General features: G+C 42.4%; 2 protein-coding genes across 5 annotated transcripts in view; one reads left to right on the plus strand and one right to left on the minus strand.

The window, feature by feature from the left end:
* URB1 (URB1 ribosome biogenesis homolog) overlaps positions 1-11,172 on the minus strand; it is a 58,514-nt gene extending 47,342 nt beyond the window's left edge. For all 3 annotated transcript variants that reach the window (XM_026103582.2, XM_064524200.1, XM_064524189.1), the window contains exons 1-7: positions 10,920-11,172; positions 10,311-10,450; positions 8,766-8,917; positions 7,558-7,690; positions 5,241-5,337; positions 3,732-3,817; positions 1,244-1,369 (exon numbers count right to left, since the gene is read on the minus strand). In XM_026103582.2, the coding sequence (XP_025959367.2) occupies positions 1,244-1,369; positions 3,732-3,817; positions 5,241-5,337; positions 7,558-7,690; positions 8,766-8,917; positions 10,311-10,450; positions 10,920-11,052 (867 nt within the window). In that variant the 5' untranslated portion in view covers positions 11,053-11,172. The remainder of the gene's footprint in view (positions 1-1,243; positions 1,370-3,731; positions 3,818-5,240; positions 5,338-7,557; positions 7,691-8,765; positions 8,918-10,310; positions 10,451-10,919) is intronic.
* A 9,263-nt stretch (positions 11,173-20,435) lies between these two features.
* Positions 20,436-25,397, plus strand: part of EVA1C (eva-1 homolog C) — a 40,845-nt gene continuing 35,883 nt past the window's right edge. For both annotated transcript variants that reach the window (XM_026103618.2, XM_064524212.1), the window contains exon 1: positions 20,436-20,936. In XM_026103618.2, coding sequence (XP_025959403.2) covers positions 20,474-20,936 — 463 coding nt within the window. In that variant the 5' untranslated portion in view covers positions 20,436-20,473. The remainder of the gene's footprint in view (positions 20,937-25,397) is intronic.

A 25,397-nucleotide genomic window follows, 5' to 3' on the forward strand; every position in this document is an offset into this window, starting at 1 on the left:
TGGCAGAAGATGGAACAACTTTAACACAGGGCCCGAAAAATGGATAGCTAACAACACACTGAATATGCCAGCACTTCAGCAAAAGGGAGTGGGCCATGAATGCTATCACAGTCATGATACAAAAATGGAAGGGACCAAAATCTCTGTCAAGCAAAAATGGAGGAAAATAAAAGTAAATCCAGATTACATTCACCTTTTACATCCAACACAATTCAAGACTCCTATGAATGAAAAGGCCCTCAGCAATTTTTGTTGGGAAACCATGAACAATATGGCTCATAGGGACTACGTGGAATTACAAGAATTTAAAATTACTCCAAACTGAAATGCATGCTTATGAATAGGGTCATAGATCTGCAGAGCTCTAAACAGTCACCTGCTAGAGACAGAACTCCTCCAGCAGGTGTTTACAATATCTCAGAATAGGAGTGAAGTAGGCATAAACATCCAGCAGAGGAAGTACAAGGCAGCTCTTCAGCGTTAGAATTTTTGATGAAGAATGGTTGGGCTTCTAAAAAGCAAGGGCTAATCAATGCAAAAATCCAGTGGAAGTACAGGAAGACTTTCCACTGCTTTGCATCAGGCTTACAAGCATGCTTCCAATGTTCCCACAATCAAGAAGAGAAAAAAAAGGATTAGAAGATTAAAAAAATAAAGCAACCTACTTATGAAGAGTAGATGCCAAAACACCTTCAGCAGAAACAATACAGTACTAACACACACCAACTCTGAGGCCCTGATCCTTGCCTCACCTATGATTTCAGGAATGTAATTTCATGGACCAGCAGAATCAAGAATAGATCAATCCTTAGAAACCCTGAAAACCTGTCAGACTATGCAAACTTAAAATGCCGGACACCATCTTGGGAATTTAGCTCTCACAGCAGATCAGTCTCCAGGATGGAAATGAGGCATGTGGTAAGAACACTGCTCCCATTACATTTTCCTATAGAGAGACAAATGTGTCCAAGCAGCAGATTATGGTACTCCCACCAAGACCCTCATTTCTCCTTAACAGATCAGCACTACAGTTCAGGCAATCAGGAAAGGGAAACAACCCCTCTTCCTCAAATGGCAAGAAGCAGCAAGAAGTCAAGGTTTCTTGTTAAGTAGTCTTTGCAGAACCCTCTTCTTGAGCTCCCCAATTACTCTAGTCTCAGATGAGCTTTTCCAAAACCTGTGGGGTGCAGAAGAAAGAAAAAACAAAAAGGACTAGGAGTTATGAAGAAACAAGTTACCAGACCTTGAAATCCTCAGTGCTGACATCGGTAATCCCATTCCAACGGTAAAGAGAAGCTATGTGATTCAACACTTCTGCAGTAAAAAAACGCACCTTCTGGGTCTTGGTGATACTTTTATTTTGAACCACCTGAAAACAATGAGACAGGAACACTTCTATTTATTGCAGATCATCACAAAACAGAAAAAAATGGTATATCAGCACCACACTTTGCTCTTCTTGTACACATACAGCTCCCTCTCCTCACTACAGCAGACGGAAGTTTCTGCCTCTCTTTTCAGCGTGTCTTTCTTACCATCATGCTCCCTCTTGACCTGGTTGAAGCCAAGGGACTCTGAACCAATTTCTGCAAATACTGCATGTGCTGAACAAGACAGACTCTCAGCTTGGACCAAAGAGCATAGAGCATATTTAAGGTAGTTTAAGGTAGCACAACCACAGAAATTTCAGACAAGTATCCCAGAACCTACTGGTAGAGATGGTGGAACTTGCTAAATATAAAGTTTGAAGGAAGGGGAAACAAGACCCAGTGGAATAAGCTGGCAAAAGCTGATAACCAAACGAACCAGCAAACAGGTGGAACAGGTGTTTCTGTGACAACTGGAAACTCTAGATAGATATATAAAGCCTGTTGGACAGAATCTCACTCACAACTCCAATGATATATCTACATGTTTTAGAACAATGAGTTTAGGTTAAGCAGAATGTGAACAGATGAAGTGTTTTTTCTATATGCAGGTCAAAAGAATTTGGAAGGGTTACAGATGACATCTTTAGAATATATGTTTCATAAAATCATATTTTCCAGACTAATCATCAAAAATTACTAGCCACAACACAAAAATGACAGTGTAACCAAGAAGACAGCGTCAATACAACACTAACATTGCAAAAGCAAGCACTGAAAAACAAAGCAAATCCACCAATGTTCTTTCTCCTACAGTGTTTCCTGTCCTCATTTTTCTAAATTCAGAATTTCTTTGCTAACATGAGGAAGTCATGTAATAATGTTACAGTTTCATCAATTCACAAAATTCGTGTTCATAAAACACCATACGATATAGGATTCCTATGTGGGAAAAGCTTCATTTAGAAAACAAAGTTTCAAGGAGATATATTTTACATTTCAATACTAGCTTTTTTTCCCCTCTTTTTAAGCTTATTGCAGTAAAAAAAAAAAATAATAATAATTTTGGCTTAAGATTGTCAGTTGTGAAAAGCCTGGGTCTGAGATAAGTTCTTCTGATTACACCCACTTTATAATTTGAAACTATTTTTTCCTCATGCTTTCAATTGGTCATTCAACAGCTTGTGCAATGTTGCTACAATAATTCAAAACATAGATTCAAGAAATTGTACACACTTGAACTAAAAAACATTCAGAAAAACATTTTGATAGAAATAAAAACAAACCACTGGTGCGGTTGCTGTGCTTGCAGCAGCAGTAAGCCAGTGCCTCACAGTGAGAGAGGCATAGCCATGCTCAGAAGCTAACGAACGACAGAGCACAGAAAATGCAGACAGAGATTGAATCAATTCTCCTGCCTTTCAGCATTTTGCCTTCAGACTTTCTGTCTTAACCCTGCTATACCACCTATCTCCTCTACTATGCAAGAACCATAAAAAACAGCTTCAAAGAGGAGCAGACTTATCTCTCCAACAGTACTTGTTGACAGCAGGTAGAATGTACCCTTTCTTTCTTACAACAACTTTTCTGGAAGATTTTTTTTCATTCAGAAAACAATTTTATTTAAAAAATTCCCCTTTCCTTCACCCCATCAAGAAATACCTTTGACTGCATTTATCTCCTGCAACAAAAGATTGGCAGTCCTAACTGTAAACAAGTCCAAGGACCAGCTAAACAGGAGCACAGCATGCGGCTGTCAAGGAAGCCTTGCCAAGACTGGTTGGGGAACAGTACTGCACACCCTTCAACTGCAAATAGGTAACTCCTGGAAACTCATTTCAAGCAGGAGTCCCCATACAAAAAGCACACAAAATTCTCTTGCTTGTGGAAATTAGACTGTGTATTCATTACCTAGTTCAGAGCTAACTAATCTAGGACCTCTCCAGTTAAACATGGAGCACATACGCTGAAGGACCAACCCTATTGTCACTGAAAGCAACAAGAAGACTCCAGTCTTTTTGACCTTCAGGCTCAGAACGGATGCAATCACAACCCATGAGACAATAGGAATGTGTGGACACCACACACTAACGATGAGCTGAAATTAGCATCCAAGTACAAGCTATGCAATGATTTCATTTAAGAGTGGGCATTAGAAAAACATTACAGACTCAGTGCTGAAACAGTATTATGGCCAAGCTATCAACCACAAACAAATATCATCAGTAATGGAAACACTGACAAACTTTCAGCAGCAGCACAGTGCCAACATCTTTAAAAGTTGTATATTTTACGAGAAGCTATGGCAAAGCTGTTTCCAGCAGCAAGGAAAATAGACAAAGCCATTTCAAAGGCATATTGTACCTTAGTTTTCAACGTGGAAAGTAGAAGATTGACAGTAGATACTTTATCTTCCTTTATTCCAGAACGAAGAATATCTGGAATGAAATCTAAGAACACATTTCAAACATTATGTGAAGATGTGAAGATGTGAAAGCTATTTTCACACTAAAATGCTTCAGGGAATTCATACCCATTTCTCTTCAATGTCATATTATTTACCTTGCTGTTATATTAAAAGATGAACTAAAAGGCTGCAATCAGAGTTCAGAAAGATGATGTGTCTGTAACTACAGTGATGAACAAGTACTGCTGCCAAACCTACTTTCACTGCAACTAGCAAATTTCCCAACTCAGTTATTAATACTTACTGCAACAGTGCCTGTCAACTTCAAATGCATTTCAGGCCCCAATCTGCTAAGCGGTATTTAAACTTGAAGTAAATGACTATCCTTCCTAGAAGGGCTCAGAACTCTTTCACTGCATGCTTTTCAAATGTTTTGGAGGTGTAACCCCCAACTTTATGCATTGCCTTGTGGCGCACCTGTACATCCCAAAGTTGGAGCACTTCAGCTTGTCTAGGTCAAGATAATGAAAACCAGCTGTGCTGATGGGGCCCAGGTGTACACTGGCATTCCCTGTTCTGAAAGAACTAACTATTGCCAGCAATTAAATGAAGTTAGCAGCTACCAGAGTGGCATAAACAATAAAAGTCAATAATAATGGCCTACTGTCACTACTTCATCATGGAAGAAATGAATTGCTGCCAGCTAGCAGGACTTTACGTACTTCTAGATCTTTTCTGCATTTTTCAAGGACCTCAGCAAGTGTCAAAATTCACAAGCTGAGAAACATCACCAATAGATTTCAAATCACCGACGTCAATAGAAGTTTGACATTAACTTCAGCAAATAAGGAATCAAATATTCAATCAAGCGTACAAAAGATCTGACTTTCTGGACTCTCCTTTTTGTCAGCTTGACTCCATTTTCTAGGAACACATGGGTAAAACATACTCTTGTACAACACTCCTATGTAATGCCTCCATAAAAGATGCAAAAGACATTCCATTGGTCTTTTGAATCATGCACAAAAAAAAGCCTAAGGGACTAAAGGCGGCTGGGCAGTCCTTCTGCGTGAGGACAAGATAGGGAGCTAAAGTATGCATGGTCTTCAACACTATTTTTTCCAAAGCAACATGTCCACTATTACAGTATCATGAGCAAGTTTGGAGGCCATGAAATTTTTCCTGCTTACTGATTCTGTGGCCTCAAAGTTATATTATGTTTAACATTTTTGGATCTGTATCACCACAGGCTTTCTATTTTTTTGCAATGTTTTTGCAGATAGCAAATGTTATTCTTTAGCAGAAAAGACAAACACTAAAATATTCAAGAAGTCTAAAGCTTTTGTTGAAATGTGCTTATTAGTGTTTTTTTAACTGGTTCACATTTTTAATTAGCTTATATTTACTATCATCTTTAAAAGATTCTGCCTTAAAAAAAAACATATGTACAAGAAATTGTGAAATACCTTTTAATTCCAGCACTTGTATCAAGATTGCATTGTCACCAGCGATTAAGAAGGAGAGAGCAAACTGAATGTAGGCCATACGGACATCGGGTCTTCCCTGAAGGAAAGATAAAAGGCACTGCTAGCATACAGATTGTACACAACAGCAAATTGATTGCAGCAATTGATTACCATTATAAACAGATACATTAAACAACTTTCACAAGCATGTTACATATAACCATGTAGAGATTTTTTTTCCTCTACATGTACAACACATCTACAGTATATTCCTTTGAAAAGCTTCTTAAATGAATCAGATCATAGTTTATTAATCTTAACATCAAATAGGAAGGTATCCTAGTTCACTCATTTCTCAATAGCTTAGCTAGGCTATAAATTAAGAAGAAAATGTTAACACTAGTTCCATGCCAAATCCTTGTACACAAATCACTGAAATTCTTAACTCTGCACTGCTTAGTACATTGGTCAATTCAAAAAAATGCTCAAGAACGGGAATGTGAAGTGCTGCTGCAACTTCTTATTACATAGGCTTCCAGAGCACTGCCAGTATAGAGGATCCCAGACACTCACTGCCATCTTTGGGTTGCAGTGCATCACACCTTTCTTCAGCTATCACTGCTCATGGAGCTACCTGGATCATGCAACCAAGAAAGCCCTTTTTTGAAGGGTTGTTTTTTGGTCTATGTTAGGAAACCACAAATTCAGGCACACTGTAGCCAATGAAACCTTTGCTTGGAAGAAGATTGTAGGCAATGAACGTGATCTATAATTTCTCAGTATTTATTGTGGAAAATTAAGCTGTACGTAAAAATTGCCCCAAAATAGTACTGGAGGGGGCTAAACATAAGGCAAAGGTGACTTGTTAAAGGGTGGAAAGAAGAGATAAAGAAAAAGGAATTAGATTTTGCTGTAAGTTTGGACTTGATTTTTTGTATTAAAAATTCAGCTCTGATAGTCACTTGTGACATGATCATTTTAGTGAAAGCTGAGCAAAAGCAGGATCTTCAGTGTTTGAAGCTCTTTCTCTTGTATCTAACTTACTTGCATATCTAATAAGCATGTGGTCAAAAGAGTCTATATCCCAGCCCTTAAATTTAAGAGGTACTGCCAAAGATTGCTTCTGCAGCAAGGTCAAAAAAACATGAAATTTCACATTCCCCAGATTATTTATTTTTATATATATTGGGGGGGGGGAGATCAGGTAGAAGAAAAAAAAACAAAACAAACACTTTTCTCCCTAAAACCACCTTTAACAAACTCATTTGTCACCACAGCTGGCACAAACCCAACATAAATGTATACATTTATTCTGCAAGTCATCTTTAAATAACTCAGTATATTAAATCTTTCCTTTGCTCTTACACAACCAGAAGCTTAATGGACTCTGACTAAAAATGAGAAACAATGTATCAGCATTGAAAATGATAGTGGATTTAATATACACTTGTATTTAGAATGAAATGTAAACATTCTTCTTAAACATCAGCTCAGGTCACCCCTGATTATTCTTAGCAAATAGGAAGAAAACAAGAAATAAAGTTCATTTTGGAAAAAGAGGAGTGACTTTTTCTACTCACTCACATATCCTCCTTAAGAAGTTCTGCCAAGAGAGTTTTAAACTCTGTTTATATTTTCAAAAGCAATAACTCAGAGTGTACTAATACTAAGCAAAATCCTCTCTCCATTGAAACACTTGCAGAACCTTCACTTATTCCAGTGTGACTGAACTGTAATCTGTGCATTGGAATGAAGGCTGATTTCTTCACATAATCACTGAACAGTTTTTAGAAATTCACCATCACCTTCATTCAGTTTGAGACATAGAAAGGACTGCCAAGTAGCCCACAGAAGCCATATCATTTATATTTCCCCACCACCTTATTAGAAACAGACATGGCCGCTTGCTGTTACACAGCAACTCTACAAAGGAACGTGAAAATACAGTTATCCTGAGGAGCTCTACACCCTGACAGGATGAGAAAGATCAGCACAGGTTGGAAAATGAAACAAGCTGTACCTGGAGGGTGCAGGCCAGCTCTCCCACTACTGCAGTCACTCAGAAATATCCCCTGGGGATTTCCTATGTGAGCAGATGGGAAGCCCTTGCACCATAGATGAGTTCTGCTGCCAATTAGAAACAGACACATTTCAACCTGATACAGGACAGGAAGGAAGAGGTGGACAAGTTTTTGCAGATGAAAATGCAGCAAAGACACTTTGTCAACAGCTTAGTTTTAAATACTTAGCAGAAGAAAACTGATGGAGCAAAGGCATAGCATTTCATATTACACCTGTGGACACCCACTTAATTTACCTTCTTATCTCTTTTTTTCACTAATCCAGGCAGAAACTTATTATTGAAATCAAAATGGCTATACACATCCCTTGCTGAATCTGGCCCCTGGGCCACCATTGCTGACAACAGGGTAAGACATACTCGGCTCATCCTAAAACGAAAAGCAGAAGAAAACAGTTTATTTCCAGAATGACAGTTATGCAAACAACCCTTGCAAGCGATTAAAACATGAAGACCGATGTCTTTCCTGTAAAAGAAATTATCCCATTCCACATTCATCATCCATCCTCGCCTTTAAGGCTCTCACGCGTCAAGCAGTTCTCTGAGTCGGTCCCAACATGAGAAATTAGTAGAGCAATTAGGCAAGTACCCCTGGGTGCACAAAGCTCTGGCTGCAACTGATAGGAGGTTTGAACATGCAACCAACCATTTTAATTTCCAGCACAATACGGATGTAGGCCAAACACACATTATTTATTGTTCACAAGGAACTTTGGTCTTACTTGTAATCAGCCTATTTTTACAGACATATTTCACAGATTGAGGCCCCAGTTCTCAAACACTTAACACACTTCGATTAACTTTACTGCCATAAGCAGGTCCTAGGAGCTACAGTTGAAACTTAAGGACATGCATAGTGTAGGCCACATTAAGACTGCATTGTTTTTGTTTTAGCTGAATGATTTTTTTTCCAGTTGAAGAATGCAGCACAGGAACCATGTGTTTGTCATCGAACTAAATCTTAAAATCCATACTCAGCTTTGATTCTAGCTGTATACTCAATTCCTGCTCACTGACCTCTGTGAGATTTTGCCTGAAAAACTGGAAAAAAAAAATGAGGCTGTGATAGCAGTGACCGGGAAGGAGGGGAGAGGAAGAAGGGAAAAGGGAACACACATTTATATTCTTCCCAAAAATTAAGCTGTAGTGAGAGACTGGATATTGATTTTATCTATAAAACAAGAAAAGTGCCAAAAATGAAGAACTCCCAACTTCAGTGGGAGTTTGTCATTTAGTTCAATAGAAACATGACAGGGCCACCAGGTACAAATCTGCAGACCTGCCTCATCTGAACAGCCACTACCCTCTAAAGGTTTTGGAATCTGTCCATCATGTTTTGTTCATGGAAAATTTTGTAAGAAAGCAATATGACCGAAGCAGAGATCCCATTCAGATATACCACCATAATAAGAGGGATTCTCTGCAACAGTATGGAGAGGACTTACCTGTGATTTTCAGAATATAAAGCAGCATAAACCAATCTCATGTAGGTATGAATCAACTTCTTGACTATGTTCATGCCCACAACAGAAAAATGGGAGAGGTCACTTGCTGTCCTCAGTAAGATGGCTTCCAGAGCTTGAAAGATTAATAGCATCTGTACAATTTAGAAATATATCTTATTTTATTAACTCCAAATATCAGACATAGATACAACAGAGCAAACAATAACAAGCTTCATTAAAAAAGAGTAAACCTAATACAAGAGGAAAGCTTCCAAATATGAAGATAAAGTTAACCTTTGAATTCTCTCCCAAATTAATGCTTTCTCTTCAACAGGGCTAGTTCTGGGAGTGCTTCTTCGACAATGATCCCACACATACATTATACAGAAGACTAGAGACCTACGGAAGGGCAGCTGGCTTCTCTTTCTTTTCAGTTGTCAAACTGATGAAACTGAGTAGTAGAGAGGGTCATCATCCTCAGTTGGAGGCCCATGCCTCCATGCTAACTGAAGATGTCTACAATCCTGGACAAATAAACTAAATGAAAAAAGGGCCCTACTTCATAAGTGACTTGAGACCTACTGCACATGCATGATTTATCTGCATATGCACAACAGCCATTACTGGAGATATAGAAACCGAATGTAGTGCAAATCTTAGCACAGGTTGACGGATCCTGAAGGCCCTTTTCAAGCTGAAGGCCAAGTCCTAGGCCTATTGAGCCAATGCTGTAAGCCAGAACTGTTAGCAAGTGCACAATGAAACGTGCTAGGAAAAGAGTATCTGAGCCAATTATGTAGTTCCAGTCTTGCACTGAAGTTCTAGCTGAACCCAGAACCCATGCAGTGCTGGGACACTGTTTATTACAACTATTACCTTTATCGGTAAATGAATCTTACAGAAAGTATTTATTTTAACATGATGCAAGCTGTTATTACATAAACAGAAATGCTAACATAATGCAAAGACTGACAAGCGGAAGTTAAAAAAGACACTATCAAATTGTATATTGTAAAAAACTTTAAATTAATAATGCTGCCACAGAACATCTTTGTGAGAATATTTTTTTAATTCTTAAATTTACTCATCATATTTTGAGGAGGAAGGAATTGTGTCCACCTCAGATCAGAAAAACAATGTCAAATTTACCAGTGGCTTCTGACAAATACTGATGTTTCAATGAAATATCCAATTATCTAAAAACTATTTTCACTAGATTTATTTTTGTTTTGCATAGCTATATTTCTACTTCTTATTTTATAGCTGGTCTTTTGATAACATTTAAAGAGCCTAAACAGCTTGATTTTAGCAGGTCTACTTGTCATGCATATCACCAAATACAGTCACATCCTCGCATCCTTGCATCCTTGCAAGTGGGAAGGTCACCTCCCACTTGACAAAATGCTTCTACCACTGTGACTCCAGTAAAAAGCCATACTGAATTCCCAGAATTATTTATTCTACAGAGGGTTTATTTCACAGTTCATTTCCCAGTCAGTGCACACTGTGCCAGTCATGAAAGTATAATACTCATAGACAACTTACTTCACTTTCAGGCTTTCTTTCTCCATCCAGAAGTTTGAAAATTTCTGCACACTCCACTGAAATTTTTATGTAACCCTCCACGACATCATATATTTCAGCAGATGGCAATGTCTTAGCTATAGAGATGAATGTTTCTAGACCTGCAATAAAAGAGTTTTATCTGAAAAATACTTTGCATATGATATACTAAAGAACAGCCTCCCAGGCACTTTGCAGGAGATGAGTCAGGACTGGCATGTGAACCATTCAGTTTGGAGTATGGGACACGTGTCCTGGAACGGCCCAGACCTTAACGAAGCAATGTGTGCTGCAGTACAAAAACAATTAACTGCATTATATTGCTTCTTGAGACAGCAGATGTCCGTGGCTCCTTGGGGAGACTACTCAGCCCCTGCTCTGCCGGCAGAGCCAAGAGAGCACGTTTTAACCTCAGGTACCTCCCCCGCCTGACACAAGCACACCCGCGTACCAAACGGCGAGCGGCAAAGGCGACGCCGGCCCCGGACCTCGGCAAAGGGCACGCGGGCCGCCCCGCGCCAACGGCCGCGCTGCCCGCATGTCAACGGCCGCCCGCGCGCCAACGGCCGCCCGGCCCCGCTGGCCTCTCACCCTTCCCGGCAGCCGCAGGGTCGCGCAGCAGGGCCTTGAAGCGGGCGCCGCTGAACTCCCCCTCCTCGCCGCGGGCTCGCTTAGCCGCCGCCTCCAAGCCGGGCGCAGGCTGGCTTCGGCGCTTTGCCGCCATGGCGCTGCCGCCGGCCCCGGAAGCGGCAGTGGCGGCGCTCCGGCAGGAAGCAGCGGCGGCGCTGCCGCGGGCCGGGGGTGGGGGACGCGGGCGCCGGCCCTGCTGGCCGCAGCTCCCGGCGGGAAGGGCAGCCCGCTGTTCCGGTGCGCCTCTCCGGACGAGGCCTCCGAGCCCTTGCTGCGGCGCAGGCGAGCGCGGCCGCTTGTGTAACGTACTGGCAGCTTTGCTAGTTCCTCCCGGTAGCCGCTCTCTGAGCTTTCCTGGCCTTTCTGCTCCTCCTCCTGCCTCTGCTTCCCCCTCTCGTCTAGGGCTCGTTCAGACCGCTGTCCCTTAGCAGCTCTGCCTGGGCAGCCCTCGCACAAAAAAAGCACTAGCTTTTGCTGATGATACGGCTCCTGTCATTGCCCTCCCAACCCTTGTCATGCGTTTCAGCTGATGCCTCCCTGTCAGAAACTGCCTCCTGTGACCGGTTATTGCTTGTCATACAGCCGCCTCGTTCAGCTCCAACAGGGTACTCAGTCCCACAGGGCAAATAGCAAAGATACTACAGGTGTGTGTGTGCGCATGCGCATGCATAAAAACATAGCCTATACTTTGCATAATACACGTATGCATTTGTTAGGGTTTGTAAGCACAATCGCTGCTCAAGCTGACAAAAAGGTGTTCAAGTTAATTGCATCTTTCCCTCCTCCCCCTTCTCTTTCAGGATACTTTGGTCCCCTCGTTTGAAGCACAGCCGCAGTCATGACTGGTACAGCTGAACGGTGAAAGTTTCAGGTGCAGGGGGCTGCTGAAAGCAGACCTTAAGGGCACTTGTAGCAGTCTGTCTTCAATCACCACTCCTAAGACCAAGGAGGTTTTTGTCCCTGCTGGTGTCACTGTTTCATTGGACTGAAGCTGAGCTGAGGAGACAGAAACTTTGGAGTGGAAGGGAGAAGCACAGGGTGTCAGGAAGCAGTGTGATGAGAGCTTCCTAAGATGCTAGTGAAAAGGTAAAAAGGTTGTCATTTGCAAAAACAATAATCATAAGCTGATTACCAGTTAACAGGCTTGTTCTTATTACATTTTCAAACTTGTGTAGTTAAAATACCTTATATAAACACTAACGATCACAAATATATAATAATAAGACACTGTACCGGTGTACTGGTACAGTCTGTCAGCCTGTGAGACATTATTTAAGGTGACCAAATTTATTTTTCTTTAGACATAAACTGAAACCAGAGCTTTGGTTTTGCTTTCAATAAAAGCATGGCTATTCCAGAAGCATAGTAATATGAAGGGGAAAAAAAACATCCTGTTCCAAAAAACCGTTAGATCTTAAACACCAATAGTTGAAAGAGTAAGTGGGAAATCAAGGAGACTGTCATATTAGGTCAATAAGAGAAAATGAAAATCAAGTCACAGTTCTATCCAAAATTGACAGTTTTTCCTATTTACAAGTAACAAATAAAAGCAACATTTACCTATTTTATGTTTTTCATGACATCAATTAATGCTGCTAAAAAAAAGTGGTCCAGAAGAGGGCAACATTAACAGCCATTATAGGATTTAGGGTGGACAAATGCTTTAATGTTGATAGAAGATGCTGCAGTATTTTGAGAACAGACAGTGGAGTAAAATGAGAGAACGTGAAGTAAGGAGGCACAAAAGGATAAGAGAAAAAGAGAGCATTGGACTGGGAAAAGGGGTAACATGAAAGAAAATATGAACTGTTAGACAGTAGATACAAGGGCTTTTTAAAATTAACTTAGAAAAACAAGGCTCAGAAAGCATCTTAGTGCTGCTAGTTATGTCATACTCCATTTAGACTCTGCTCATCATTTATGACACTTTCAGAAATCTTTAAATTTTGACTCAGTAGGTTTCAACTATTTTTATGCTTGTTTTTGATAATAGTTTCATTTGGAATTCAGCATAATATAGCAACCTCTATGCGAAGGGACAGATTGCTCAATTCTTCCATAAAACATTAATGATGGGTTGTTCTGGATGGCGAGAATCATTTATTTCACCTTAGAGTTTTGTTCTGAGTGAATTGAAAGTATGCAGACATAAAAATACATTTGCAATTCCAGAAAATTTTGTGGACACACCACACACAAGATAGATGGATTCCTCTCAAGAAAAGATTGTTGTTTGGTTTTTGTTTTTCATTTTTTGAGGGGATAAAAGGAAGGCCAAAGCTGATGTAATGGGAAAGAAACATTATTTAACACAGCTTTTAGAAGGCTCAAAGCACACATACTGGAAATATCTTCCAAGTGAAAGCCACAGTTGTCAGACTGACAAGCCTGATCGCTATCCTCATACCATATTCCATAGAATATCTAGGATGAAAAATATCACCGTAAAATGCTAGCAAAAGTAACTTTAATTTCAACTTTAAATTCAGTTATTCTCTCCCCTCTCTGCCTGAATAGCTGTCATAGGCTTTGATGAAGGAAGACCCAGTTAACTGTTAGTTTCATTTCAAACATATTATTTCCGTCTTCTTGCCTTACTTTGAGCCTGTGTCCTTTTCTTTCTCTGTCACATCTATGACAATTTTTCTCCCTCAGTCTGTTTTCTGATAGGCTCCATTTGTGGAGGCCCACTCAGAGAATGAGACTTCAGGCTAAGACCAAGTTCCTCTGCTCCATTGTACCTGCAGGTTCAACAGATGTAAGCAGTGAATGAGTCAAGTATTAATTTCTGAGCTGCCTCAGTTTTCAGCAAATTGAAATAGGCTCCTGTTTTTGATTCTTGCCAATTCCTCCTCCCAATTCCTCCTCCCAAGAGCATGAACCTTAGCTCCAGTCCTGGTTCAACAAATAGTTCCAGATACAGAATTAACCAGGCCAAGTGACCCTTTCCTGCATCAGCCCTTCCTCAGAAGTCTTCACTGGCTTGAACAGCATTTCTAGTAACAATCCAGTCTTTGCACTGCAGTCCTGACTAATCTGCCTTTGCCTCCCCAACTTTAACATTATTCCTAGCTCTAGGATCCTGACCCATGCAATCCTGAAGACAAGATCTATTTTGGTATGTTAGGCCAGTTCTTGCCCACTAGCCTCACCAAGCTCTGCCTTCTGGTTTCAGCCGTGAACTCTTCTGTCCCACTCACGCAACCCTTATCTCTAGCCTTTAGTCATAGGTTGGTGATGCTTGCTATGCCAGCCCTCAAGCTTAAGTCTGTTGATATTAACTTCTATCATTTCCCAACCTCTCATGGTGAACCTTAGTAGGCTGATCTGCTGGTCTGCACCCTCACACTACAAATGAGTGACTGTCCCTATGAGTGGGACAGCTGCTAGACCCACACCTCAATATGGCTATGAAACCCATACAAACCCCAACCCAGGCTTTATCTTTAAAACCACTGATGGTTGGTTTAGCAGACCCAGGGGCTGCTCCTGCCAGTCACAGTACCCCTGCACTGCTACTGCTTTCAGTGGTGGCACCACTTAATGGACACACACAATCTCTGAACCCACACTAGTTTGCTCTAGAGCATGTAAGAAATGTAGCAGTTTCATATCATAAATTTTTAAATAAATGGACTTCATCTAACATGTGAAATAATTATAGGAAGCATTTTGAGGGACCTAATTTCAGCAGATACCCCATCTTTAAAAACACTGATTTCAATATTCTTTCCTAGTTCACAGAGAATTATTTCATAGAAAGGTTTCCTTCAGTTTCTCACAAAATTTCAAGTTCATGCAAATCTGACATGTGAGATACAGCTGTTCATCACATCTTTCAGTGTTTGACCTACCACATCTGAGGCACGGGATCACAGAGGGAGAGATGGTGGATGCTGCTGAAAGATGGGCTAAGTGTCAGGACCACTTCCTCAACACAGCCTCACAAGAAGACAATATTCCCAACACAGCCCAACACCATAACCCTTTCCCCATCACTTGTCCAAATGCACTGCACCTCACACTCCTCCTACCTTTCCACTGATCCAGCTCAGTGCCAACTCGCATGCTGAAGATACAGACATTTGTAAGGCCTGAATTAGAGAAGTTTGGAAACACTGGCCTGGGCATGGGGTCTGCGTGATGCACAAGTAGACTCAGGAAGTGAGCGGGTAGGTTGGACTGAGGGAGTAACCCTACTGAAACTGCCTTGTAATGCCAATGCCTTTCTGGCATAAGCAGCTACAGCAATTTAGATAAATCACTACTTCTTTCGCTCTCAATGACAAAAAACAAAATGACCCCTCCTCCTCCAAGTCTCTTAGCTATTTTAACTGGAGCAGCACTTTTCTGAATAGCTAAAGGAGTGCATTTTAAAACCTGACTAATGACAGTTTATCTTCCCTACCATTACACTAGAGCCATATCAATATCAAAGGACCCAACGCGGCTGCGGCGTCAGCAGCACGGACGTGCATTAGCACTAGGCTTTTGAGCCAGGACTCATTCTGAGTTGGGAATCAGGCTGCTTGCCCAGGTGCTGAAGACGGATGGAAAGATCAGACAAGAGAGGAAGAGGACAGAAGAGCGGGAAGGACAGTGAGCAGTCTGGGAAGAGCTGGAGGAGGTATAAGCTGAAAGCGGCTATTGATATCTGCTTGTGATATACTGAATAAGCCCTTTAGTTCAATGTACAGAGGGGGACCTTTGGCACTCTAGGTTAGTTATATCCAGAGGAGGAAAAAGGATAGCTCCCATGTGTACTGAAATCCTTCCCACCTTCTATACATGCAATAATAGTCAATCACCATTAAGCCTGATTTAGTTTAACCACAGACACTAAGCATCTCTTCAGAAATTACCATTGAACCCTTACAGTCCTGAGGGAGAAAGAAACATTTACAAACTATGCACCATTATTTTCAGATTTCTGCTATTTGCTTTTAATCTTTGAATTCTTAGATTGAGATACTATGCGATCTGGATCTCAAAAATACTGAGCACTTAACTGGCACTGATTAGCTATTGATTAGGGCTAGTATTTTCAGAAGCGCTCCCAATTTTGCATGCTTTAGGCTTTGTGTGCCTAACTTAAGAGACCTTGAGGCTTCATATTCCAAGGCTTTTGGAAAAGCCACTGGTATTTCAGTGTTTTGACATTGACTCTGTGACACTGAAATCAGTGGGAGCTTTGTGAGTGACTTCAGTGGGAGCAGAATCAAAGTGGCATTAAGAGGCCACTGTCTAGTATTTCAAGTACATAAAATTATTAGTAAGTGTGGAAAATCTTAGCCTAAATACATATTAAAAGAAAAACAGTGACAACAACGAGCCAAAAGACAGACTCGTAAGCCGATAATAATGCATTTTCACAAGTAAACAGGCTGATTTCCAAGAATGTGGTCCACTCAGCAGCTCTGTCCTAATGTCCTTCCTAAACTAAGAGGCAAGACATGTACTCTCTTGAAGTTTATCTTTGAAGATACACTTCAGGAAGTGATTGAATATAATTTCAGTACTTTAGGAGGGCATGGACAACAAAGCCAAGACCTTTTTTCTCCTCCACCTTAGGTCTTCTTTTTTGTCTTTTCCAGCGGTATCTATCCCTGTGGGATGATGCACGTCTCCTGCTTCATGTCTGTACAAGTGCCCAGCATGCTGGGTGTACTGATACAAAAAAATAATCTGTATACAAGAGAGCTGCCAGTAAGACTGAGAGCACTAAGGAGGATGAGGAGGGGTGACCTTTTTTGCTGCATGCAGTGAGGAAGTTGAGGTGGAATTCAGATGGAACGAAATAGGAGGAGATTGGTTTTATGAACTTCATGTGTTAAATCTTACTGTTTTGTTGTGAAATGGTCAGGGTGTCTATGACTATGACATTATGATTAGTTAGGCCAGGAGCTGACTATTCAGGAAAGAGCTTATGACCACAAAACTCAGAACTTGTTAGCTCATTTTACACTCTCTCAGATGAGTCAAAAAAATGGCAGAGCATAGCAAATATTTCCCCTACTTTTAAACCTGTTGAGCTAAGTCCTGTACTCTGTAGTCCTTCAAACTTCCACTTACATCCGTGAGAATGTCTCCTAACTACAGCATGCAGAATTGGTCTTCTCAAGGTGAAACTACTGCACACTTGAAGATCTTGTTAGAGCTTAAAATCTGTAGCATCATGTGAGAGCTTACAGCATCCAAGAAACATCTACAAATGACATATACAAGAGACACTTCTCTGTTTTCATTCTGGTAGCCATAGAAATAGAGGCTGAATCAGGAAAAATGTACTATGTTATTTTAAATAATCACCATATAGTGATTACTGTAAAGCATGTGCTTTGTTTTAGCTGGTCTGACATTCATTTCCATAGAAACAGAGAGAGGATAGCAGCCCACTAGTTTGAACTGTCTTGTAGATTTCATCTGTGTCCGAATGCAAGGATATAAAGCATTTTAAAATGTGGGAAAATCCTGGGGGTTTGTGCTTAGATTTTTTTCCCCCCGAAAAAGCCAGAAGAGCATTAGTGAACTTCTTGAAAACCCTACTCTGGGAAAGGAGAACAAAAACAAAATAGTGAAATATTTCAGCTCCCAATAAATTGGCAGGGGAGGAGGGAAGAGGAAGAAAAAGGGGCAGAAGGTATGGTTGGAAAATGACTGTATCTATGTGAAAAAAAAATTTTGATATGAAGGTAAGTTCAGTCCAAGAAATGCTATCTTTTTGCTGCCGTGCTATCAAACCAGTTGGGAATTTTTTACTGATAGAAAACTTTAGGCCATCTGACTCAACTTGCTTCTATTACTTCACATTGTTGGCTTCTTTTCTAACTGACAGCACTAATTTTATTTGAGTTTCCATACACTAAGCCATGATATGAGTTTCAAATTGGCAGTTTGGCTGAAGTTCAGAGAAAATGAGTAAAACAGAGAAAAAAGAAATGAAGAGCTCAAATTTTTGCTTTGCTCTTGCAGAACTTCCATGCAACAACAAAGTTCCTGCATTTCTGATACTATAAAATGATTTCTTTTCTCCCCAAGTTCAAAAGAGAGAAACTGACTGAAGCAGACATGATATCTAGCCTGGATTTTAACTTGTAGGCTCTCATTTTGTCCTTGGAAAAAAATGGATCTCACTTCAGTCGCTTGTAAGGGAAGACCAAGGCTGAGAGAGTCTGTGATTCTACATGCTGAACATGTCTGGATTAGTTACATTGTCTTGTGCATTGCCAGCTTGTAGAAGCTGCTTTCATGGCTATGGCACAGAAACACATTTTGTACATCAAGATAAATAATTCCTTTCTCTCTACCTTAGTGTTTCATCCTGCTGTCTCTAGCTTTACTGCTTAAGCACTACCAGCAGAAGGGGATACAGGAATTACAGATTTTAGGTTAGTGTTTAATCCCCCATTCAGGGGAAAAAACGGCAATGCCTTTTTAGTTGTGCAATGTCCATAAGGTGCTTTCCTTCATAAGAACGTTTCCCTAAAAGGAAAGTATCTATACACAGGAGTATCTGACTGCCTCTTTTTGTTGTTATTCAGCCTTCACTGCCTCACCACCCTAGAGGTTACCTAAACATTTTGAACCTCTCCCAGTTCAGTCACTCCACTTGAAAACTGCCTTTGCCTTTGGGTTATACCAGCATAGTGCCAAATGGCATACCAGGCTCAGTCCTGTGCCACTGATGGATTTAAGGTCTTTTTCTCAGAACACCACAGTATGGCCCCCAAATACTTTCTTTTATGGAGAGGTAAAAATATATGGTAATTATAACATTCCCTTGGCATTTATTTCTGCCTTCAGTGGAGCTGGCCTGTGACAGCAACTATAGGAAGTATTAGATTAAATGGCCTGACAGTTTAAGAAAAAAAAAATCAGTAGGCAGGAGACTCCCACATTTCTCTCTCCGATACCACAACCAGAAGGCACAAGGTAGCTGGTTCAGTTCAGCGTAAACAGTCCTTATCTGAAGCAGCTGAGAGGAAGGGTTTCACACACCTGACAGAGCTAGTAAACCCTCTTCCCATCCCTTCTTGCACTTGCAGACACTTCAGAGTATTCCATTTTATCCTATTTTTCAGCATCTTTTATCCCATTTATCTGAGTTCAGTAAAACTCGATGGAATGTCGCTGATCTCAGGCAGGATTGTGTGAAACCTGGTTTGCCCTTACCTGCCCAAGACTAGAGAAGCATGAATATAATATGTGTTGCCCAACTGTTGTCCTGTGTGTGAAGAGGGAGAGTGTGAGGAAAGAAAGTGTATTCAGAATCAAACATGAAATTCAAGCTGGTCAAAGTTCTGTGTAACCTCCAGAAAGAGGTGCCAAAGTCAGGAAATTCAAAGCTGGATCTGATCCAAGTTCAGTTGGGGCAGGAGGAAAAGGATGGATTTAATGGGATGAATTTAATGCCATTGTCTCCCACCTATTCGCCTATGTCATTTCAAGGGAAAGCAGATGAATGTGAATATGCATGCCAGACTGTAAGCAGACAGATGTTCTCCCTACCCACCTTATACGCAAGCACAGTCCCAGGGCAGAGGACGCTTTCATGCCCCATTTCTAGTATTGCTGCTAGGTTCTCCTTCCTGAGGACAGCTTTTACAGGAACAAGGGAATAAGTGTCCTGGTCTATTATGGCTCTCCCAAACCTTAAAAGGAGCTAGAAATGAAATTTGATGGTAGCATGGCAGGTTGTAAAGCTAATTTATTTGAACTTCGCACTGGTTTACTTCTAAGTCTTACAAAACAGATTTCAGGTAACAACCTGAACCCTCTCACAGTAGCTTCAAGATGTTTTCTTACCCTGTGATGAAAGCTTTAAGCAATCCTACTCGGTTAAGCGATCAAACTCGGTTATGCTGAAGCACATGGGCCTTGAACAAAGCTAAGGGCTGGGAGAAGGTGGTGGCATGAGGAGAGAAAACAGCAGAAGGGAAAGGTTTTTTTGCAACATGGAAGGGTCAGGGCCATTTCTTGACACAGCTCTGTGCCTGCTGAAATCCCTCACTCAAGGAGTTTGCCCTGCCAGGAAAAGCTATTGGTTGGGTTTCCCCCACAGACCTGTGAGCCAGTCTATAATGCCAGTGGCCCTGCCAGGCTGGAGCAGTAGGCCTGTCAGGGCCTGGCATGTGAGCCACAGAGGTCTGAAGGAGGGAAGGCAGGAAAGCTGTGTGTTGTGGGGTACCACTTCAGTGCCAGCGAGGAGAAGAGTGACAGGGAGTGCTCTGCATTGATCTTGGGAAAAAAAGAAGAAGGGAAGTGTTGTTATGTGAATTAGGAGGTGGGTGTTAGCCCGGGATGGTCCTCCAGCCATAGCTGCAGCAGGAATAAGGGGGGGAAATAAAGAAAAAAGAAAGAAAGTGCTACGCACAGGGCATGAAGGCGAGACTACGAGACTACGTGTATTAGCCAAGAGGGAGGTGCTGGGTCCCAGAAATGCCCGGAGGGGGGTGGAGAGAGCCGGGGGAGGGCGGGCGAGGTGCAGCCGGCACTGAGTCAGCCCGGCCGGCGCGATGCGCGCCGAGGGCAGTGCCAGGCGCGGCGCCGCCGGGAAGCCTCTGCCCTCCGCCACCGCCCTCGCAGGCTCCCCCGCGGCGCCCGGCCGCGACCCCCCCCCCGCCGCCGCCGCCGCGGCGGGTGGCTGCGCGGCGGCCGCGCCATCGGGCAGGGCCGCTCCGCCCGCCCCCTCCTCCGCCCCCTGCGCCGCCCGGGCGGTCCTGGGGCAGCCGGCCGTGCCCCGCGGCGGAGGGCGGCCGGCGGGCCGCAGGTGGCCGCGCCGCCAGCCGGGGCCGGCTCCATCATGTGAGGCGGCGGGGCTGCCAGCCGCCCCCGCTGCCCTCTCCCGCACCATGAGGGAAGGGGACGCGGGGCAGCACCCACGGCGCGGACAGGTAGAGCCCGGGCGGCTGCTCCGCCTCCTCCCCTGCGTGATCCTCGTGTGCAGCGCGGAGATCGCGGCGCTCTCCGACTTCGCAGGTACGGCGGGGCCCGGCCGCGGCGGCGCTGCCTGCGCCGGGCGGAGCGCAGGGCGCGCGCGCCCAACGGCCGCCGCAGGGGGGGGCGCGCGCCCGACGGCCGCCCCCGCCCAACGGTCGCTTCTCAGCCAGGCGGGCGGTGGGAGAGCCGCGTGTGGGTGGGCAGGGGCCTCAGCGACGTGCGGGGGAGCCCCCGGGAGGACGCCCGCTTTCTCTTGGAGCTGGCTGGGCCCTGCGCGAACACTAGCGAGCTCTGCTAGGAAGCAAACGCTGCGCTCCTCTCTGCCGGAGGGACCTCCCGCATGATGCCGCGCAGCGGGCAGGAGTCCCCTCCGAGCGAGCGGACGCGTCAGCTCCCATCGAAAAACCAGACAGGTCAAATAACGCAAGGGCGCTGCGTCGGTGAAAAACGAACTAGCTGTAGAAGCGGGAAGGATGCCCTTGCTTCCAGCAAAAAGAGGGAGCAACCTTTCTTCCCTGCTTGGGGTTAGCACTCTTGCAACTTCTTCTGGTGTTCCGTGACATTTCCCTGCCGTTACAAAGTTATTTAGAAGCATAATCTCTTTCCTTTCTATATCTATAAGTGCAGCGTATTCCTGGTGGTTGCAAGCTTAAGAAGCTGCCTCTAGGGCGAAAAGCAAACCTTATTGTTAACGAACGGAACAGAACTTTCCAAAAGGCGTTCGAGTGCACCGGAACAAAGTTAATATATGATTACTAATGCAAATATGTTATTATACATATTAATGTAGTACATGTTAATATGGTTCAAAATGCCAGTGGAGGCTCTGCAGAGACTAGATGTATTTTCTCGGCAGTAGGAAAATACAGTTTGTGGTTTTGTTGTGGTGTCAAACTTCATAAATCTGAACATTTCTAAGCAAGCAGCCATCAAATGTAAAGACCAGAATTATATACTTAGATAAACTATGTTTCTCCTATTAGATTCCTTTCACATGTAAAAGGCTTTTAAATGTTTCTTATCTCATTCTTTGGTGTTTTTTTGGCTTAACTCCCAGTTGGTAGGTAGTCATTTTTGAATTACGTGGTAGTTCTCCACAAGAAAATATAAGAAAGTTCAGATTTTCCTTTTCAAATAGCCATTGAGTTAAAAAATGTCCCTCAAGTTTATCTAGGAAAGTTCATCACACAAAAGTCCATTCACATTTAAAATGAAGTTATTAGATAAAGAAATCCAAGGTAAATTTTAAAAGTACAGATGTATTCACTATTTAATTGTTCACTGAACTTTCCAAATAACTGGGATCACCAAAGACAACTCTGCATTTCGCCCCAGAGACCAGCATTAAAAATGTCATGCAGACAATTCAGTAAGCAAAATGTAGAAAAGAAGATTAGATTCCAAAATTGATGCCAATCCAGACTGGGAAAATTTCTAGGCCTTAACACATTCTGCTCCCATTCTTTTTATTTTTAACAGGGGGATGTAATCTAAAATGACAGAAAAGATCAAAATGTTACTGAACCCTTTTAAAAACCCTATCCAGAACACACCAAGAACTTTTTAGCTGCTTTGGAGGAAGGGAAACGTACAACAGGTGCTGCAGGCCAGGAACTGTCAGATGTAAGGTGACACCCTGAAATGCCATCCTACGTCTGTTTAAAACTAATACCTGTTAAAGAATCACAACAAGGTCTGTAACAGGAACCTCAAGTCCTGAGCTTCTGAAGTTGCTAATGTTCCTTATGTTCCTTATTTGCTCCCTCCCTCAGCAGGAACAGCGACTTGATTTTCATAAGCTCTTGAATTTACATGAAAACAAATCTGCCCCGTTTAAAGGGACAGCACACTGCAATTGCCAAGATGCGGGCAGCTCCTTCGGGTTTGTCACTGAGAGGTGACAAACAGGGAGCCAGGTCCCCTGCTTTACCCACCGCGTGCACATTCCCTGCTCTGAAAAGGGTCAGGTCCCTTCTGAGGATAGAGCTTCCAGGCAACAGGCTATATATTTCCTTACAAAGACCATGTCATAGCAAACAGAACTGAGACCAGGACTGTGAATGTGTTCTGTACAATTTGATCTGGTGCTGAGAGTTTAGGAGTGCACAGAGGATTGGAAGGAAAATCGCTGAAACTTCTCCTGCTCTTCACAGATTGCAAGCTTTTATACTCAGATTATCAGGTGCATACTTTCTTGGGTCATTGCTTTTTCCGCTCTGTGTGTTTCCAGCATCAGATATTTACCTCAGCAGCTCAAACTCTGTTTCATTCTCCCTCTCTCTCTTTTTCTCTTTCCCTCTCTCTCTTTCATCCTCCATCTCTCATTCTGAGAGCTTTCTCTAATCACCTCCCAGCCTGCTGAGAGACCATGCTTGCAACAACTGTACGTGTACTTGTTCTCTTTATGAATGCATTAAATTGTGCTACCGATTGTAACCGGCCCAGAGTCCATTTCTTAGTCACAAGACCTAACTGCTTCTCATACAGCAATGATGACTCCTGTTTGGATTTGTCTGCTATTTTTCAAGTAGGGAGCATGGAGTAGTATAAGTAGTTGGTGAAGGATTATTCTTTTTTTATTCTTTTCTTTTGTTTACAATTTTTAATGTTTGACTTGTATTTATTTTCCCATTTGGTGAACTGTAGTCATTTTTTGGATCACTTCACAGAACAGAAGCAGTGAAATTTGTACAGAATGTATCCCTTCCTTTTCATAAAGGGTAGGTTGGCAGCTCTGGCTGTAAGTAGAATCTGTCCATTTGGTTATCACAGGTCAGTTATCATTATGATCTTATTATTACTCTTGCACTTTTAGGCTATATAGCTGCAAGTTCTTGTTCTCATGTTTCTCAGTCCTACTTTCAAATATGGGGGGGGGAGGTTGGCAACATTTCTTTATTGTGCAATAACATTTTATGTGAGTAATAATTTTTTCTAGGAAAAAAATGTTCTGAGACAAGACTCCAGCTGCAGTTCTAAATCTCGTAGATGTATGAGGAGGACTCAGTGTCAGTAGGCATAACTAGTTTCTCCTTTGAGTAACAGGAGATATCTGAGGTAAAGTAATGTCGATATGCAAGATACTTAAAGATCCATATAATCTATTCTTCTCTAGCAGTTTGGTGACAACAAAGAACATATATATCAATTGTAATGGGTATTGAAAGTAGAGGTTTGCCCTAAGGTCTGCTGTCTTCAGTTTGATTCTTTTTTTTAAAGTGGAATCCAATGCATGTATTTGCAAGTTTGAAACTGAAAGCTAAGGGTTTGAAATAAGAGATAATTGCCTAATCCACAGTTCTTTCCTTTGATATTCCTGCAGATTGGTGTAATCTCACAGCTAGAGAATTTTCTTCCTCTCTCAAGCCTGTTCTTCAGAGGACATCTAAAATCCTTTTTCACCAAAATTGCTAGGCATGTTCACAGTTTCATTCCTACTTGACAAAGCACTGTCCTCATGTTGTTTTTATCAATGATCACTTGGAACTTTCACATTTCGGATGAGGTCCCATTCCAGGAGGCTGAAGGTTGCTGTTGGTTTTGCTCACTCTGAGAGCCAAAATCCCAATTACTCTGAGCTGCCAGGAGAGTGTCAAAATTGAAGAGGGCCACATTTTTTGAGAAATCAAGGCCAGATGACAGCAATTCTTTCACAGCTTCTCTACATTCAAGGACTCTTTCTCAATACAGGCAAAATAAGGTTTTTACACACAGACCAGCAAACTTTGCCTATGCTCATGCTGAAGAAAGGCTGACTGCCTGCTGGCACTGCTGCCAAGGGAGGGTTTGGTGTGCTGGGGATTGTGGCCGTTGTTCAGGAGTGTGCACCTTTCCAGCAGCAGCAGTCACTGCTCCTTCTTTTCATCCCCCTGCCCTCCTTGCCAGCAATGGGAGAAGTGCTCTGCTCTGTCTTTGGCTTTCCGTCCTAGCTTTGTTCTTCCTCCCACCTTTTCTCTGTGGCAAAAGTGGGCTGCCCATCTTACCCTTCTGGGGACAAGTTCCTTCTTACCCATGAGGTGCAGGAACATCCATTCACCTTTCCTTATATTTACTTGTAAGTGTTTTGCCTCCTTTCTTTCTCCTCTTCCTCTTCTCTCCATGCCTACTTTCAGCTTGGGTCTTGAACTGACCTCCTTTGCTCAGTTCGTCAGTCATTCTCTCTGTATTTACCTTAGTCCCAGCCAGGTTTTCTGGGCAGCCTTCAAGAAACGAGTCTGTAACCAAAGACCAAAAATGAAGTAACTGTGTGATTGCATAACTGGGCTGGGGAATGACTTTGTGGAACTGAACAGAAAGAGTGGCCCATAGTTTAGGGAGAGCCTTATAATCTTAGTCCACTGCTGTCAACTTTTCTTTCTTTCTCCAGAACAATTCAGACAGAACTAGACATTGCTTTAACTCCATAGACTTGATTTTCTGACCTAAGAAGAGAGAACAAATGGATCTGATGAAAAAGCAACCAATTCACCCAAGAAATATAATGTGATCTTGTGGCCTTTT

Source organism: Dromaius novaehollandiae, chromosome 1, assembly GCF_036370855.1.
Source record: "Dromaius novaehollandiae isolate bDroNov1 chromosome 1, bDroNov1.hap1, whole genome shotgun sequence".
NCBI classification, from domain to species: domain Eukaryota; kingdom Metazoa; phylum Chordata; class Aves; order Casuariiformes; family Dromaiidae; genus Dromaius; species Dromaius novaehollandiae.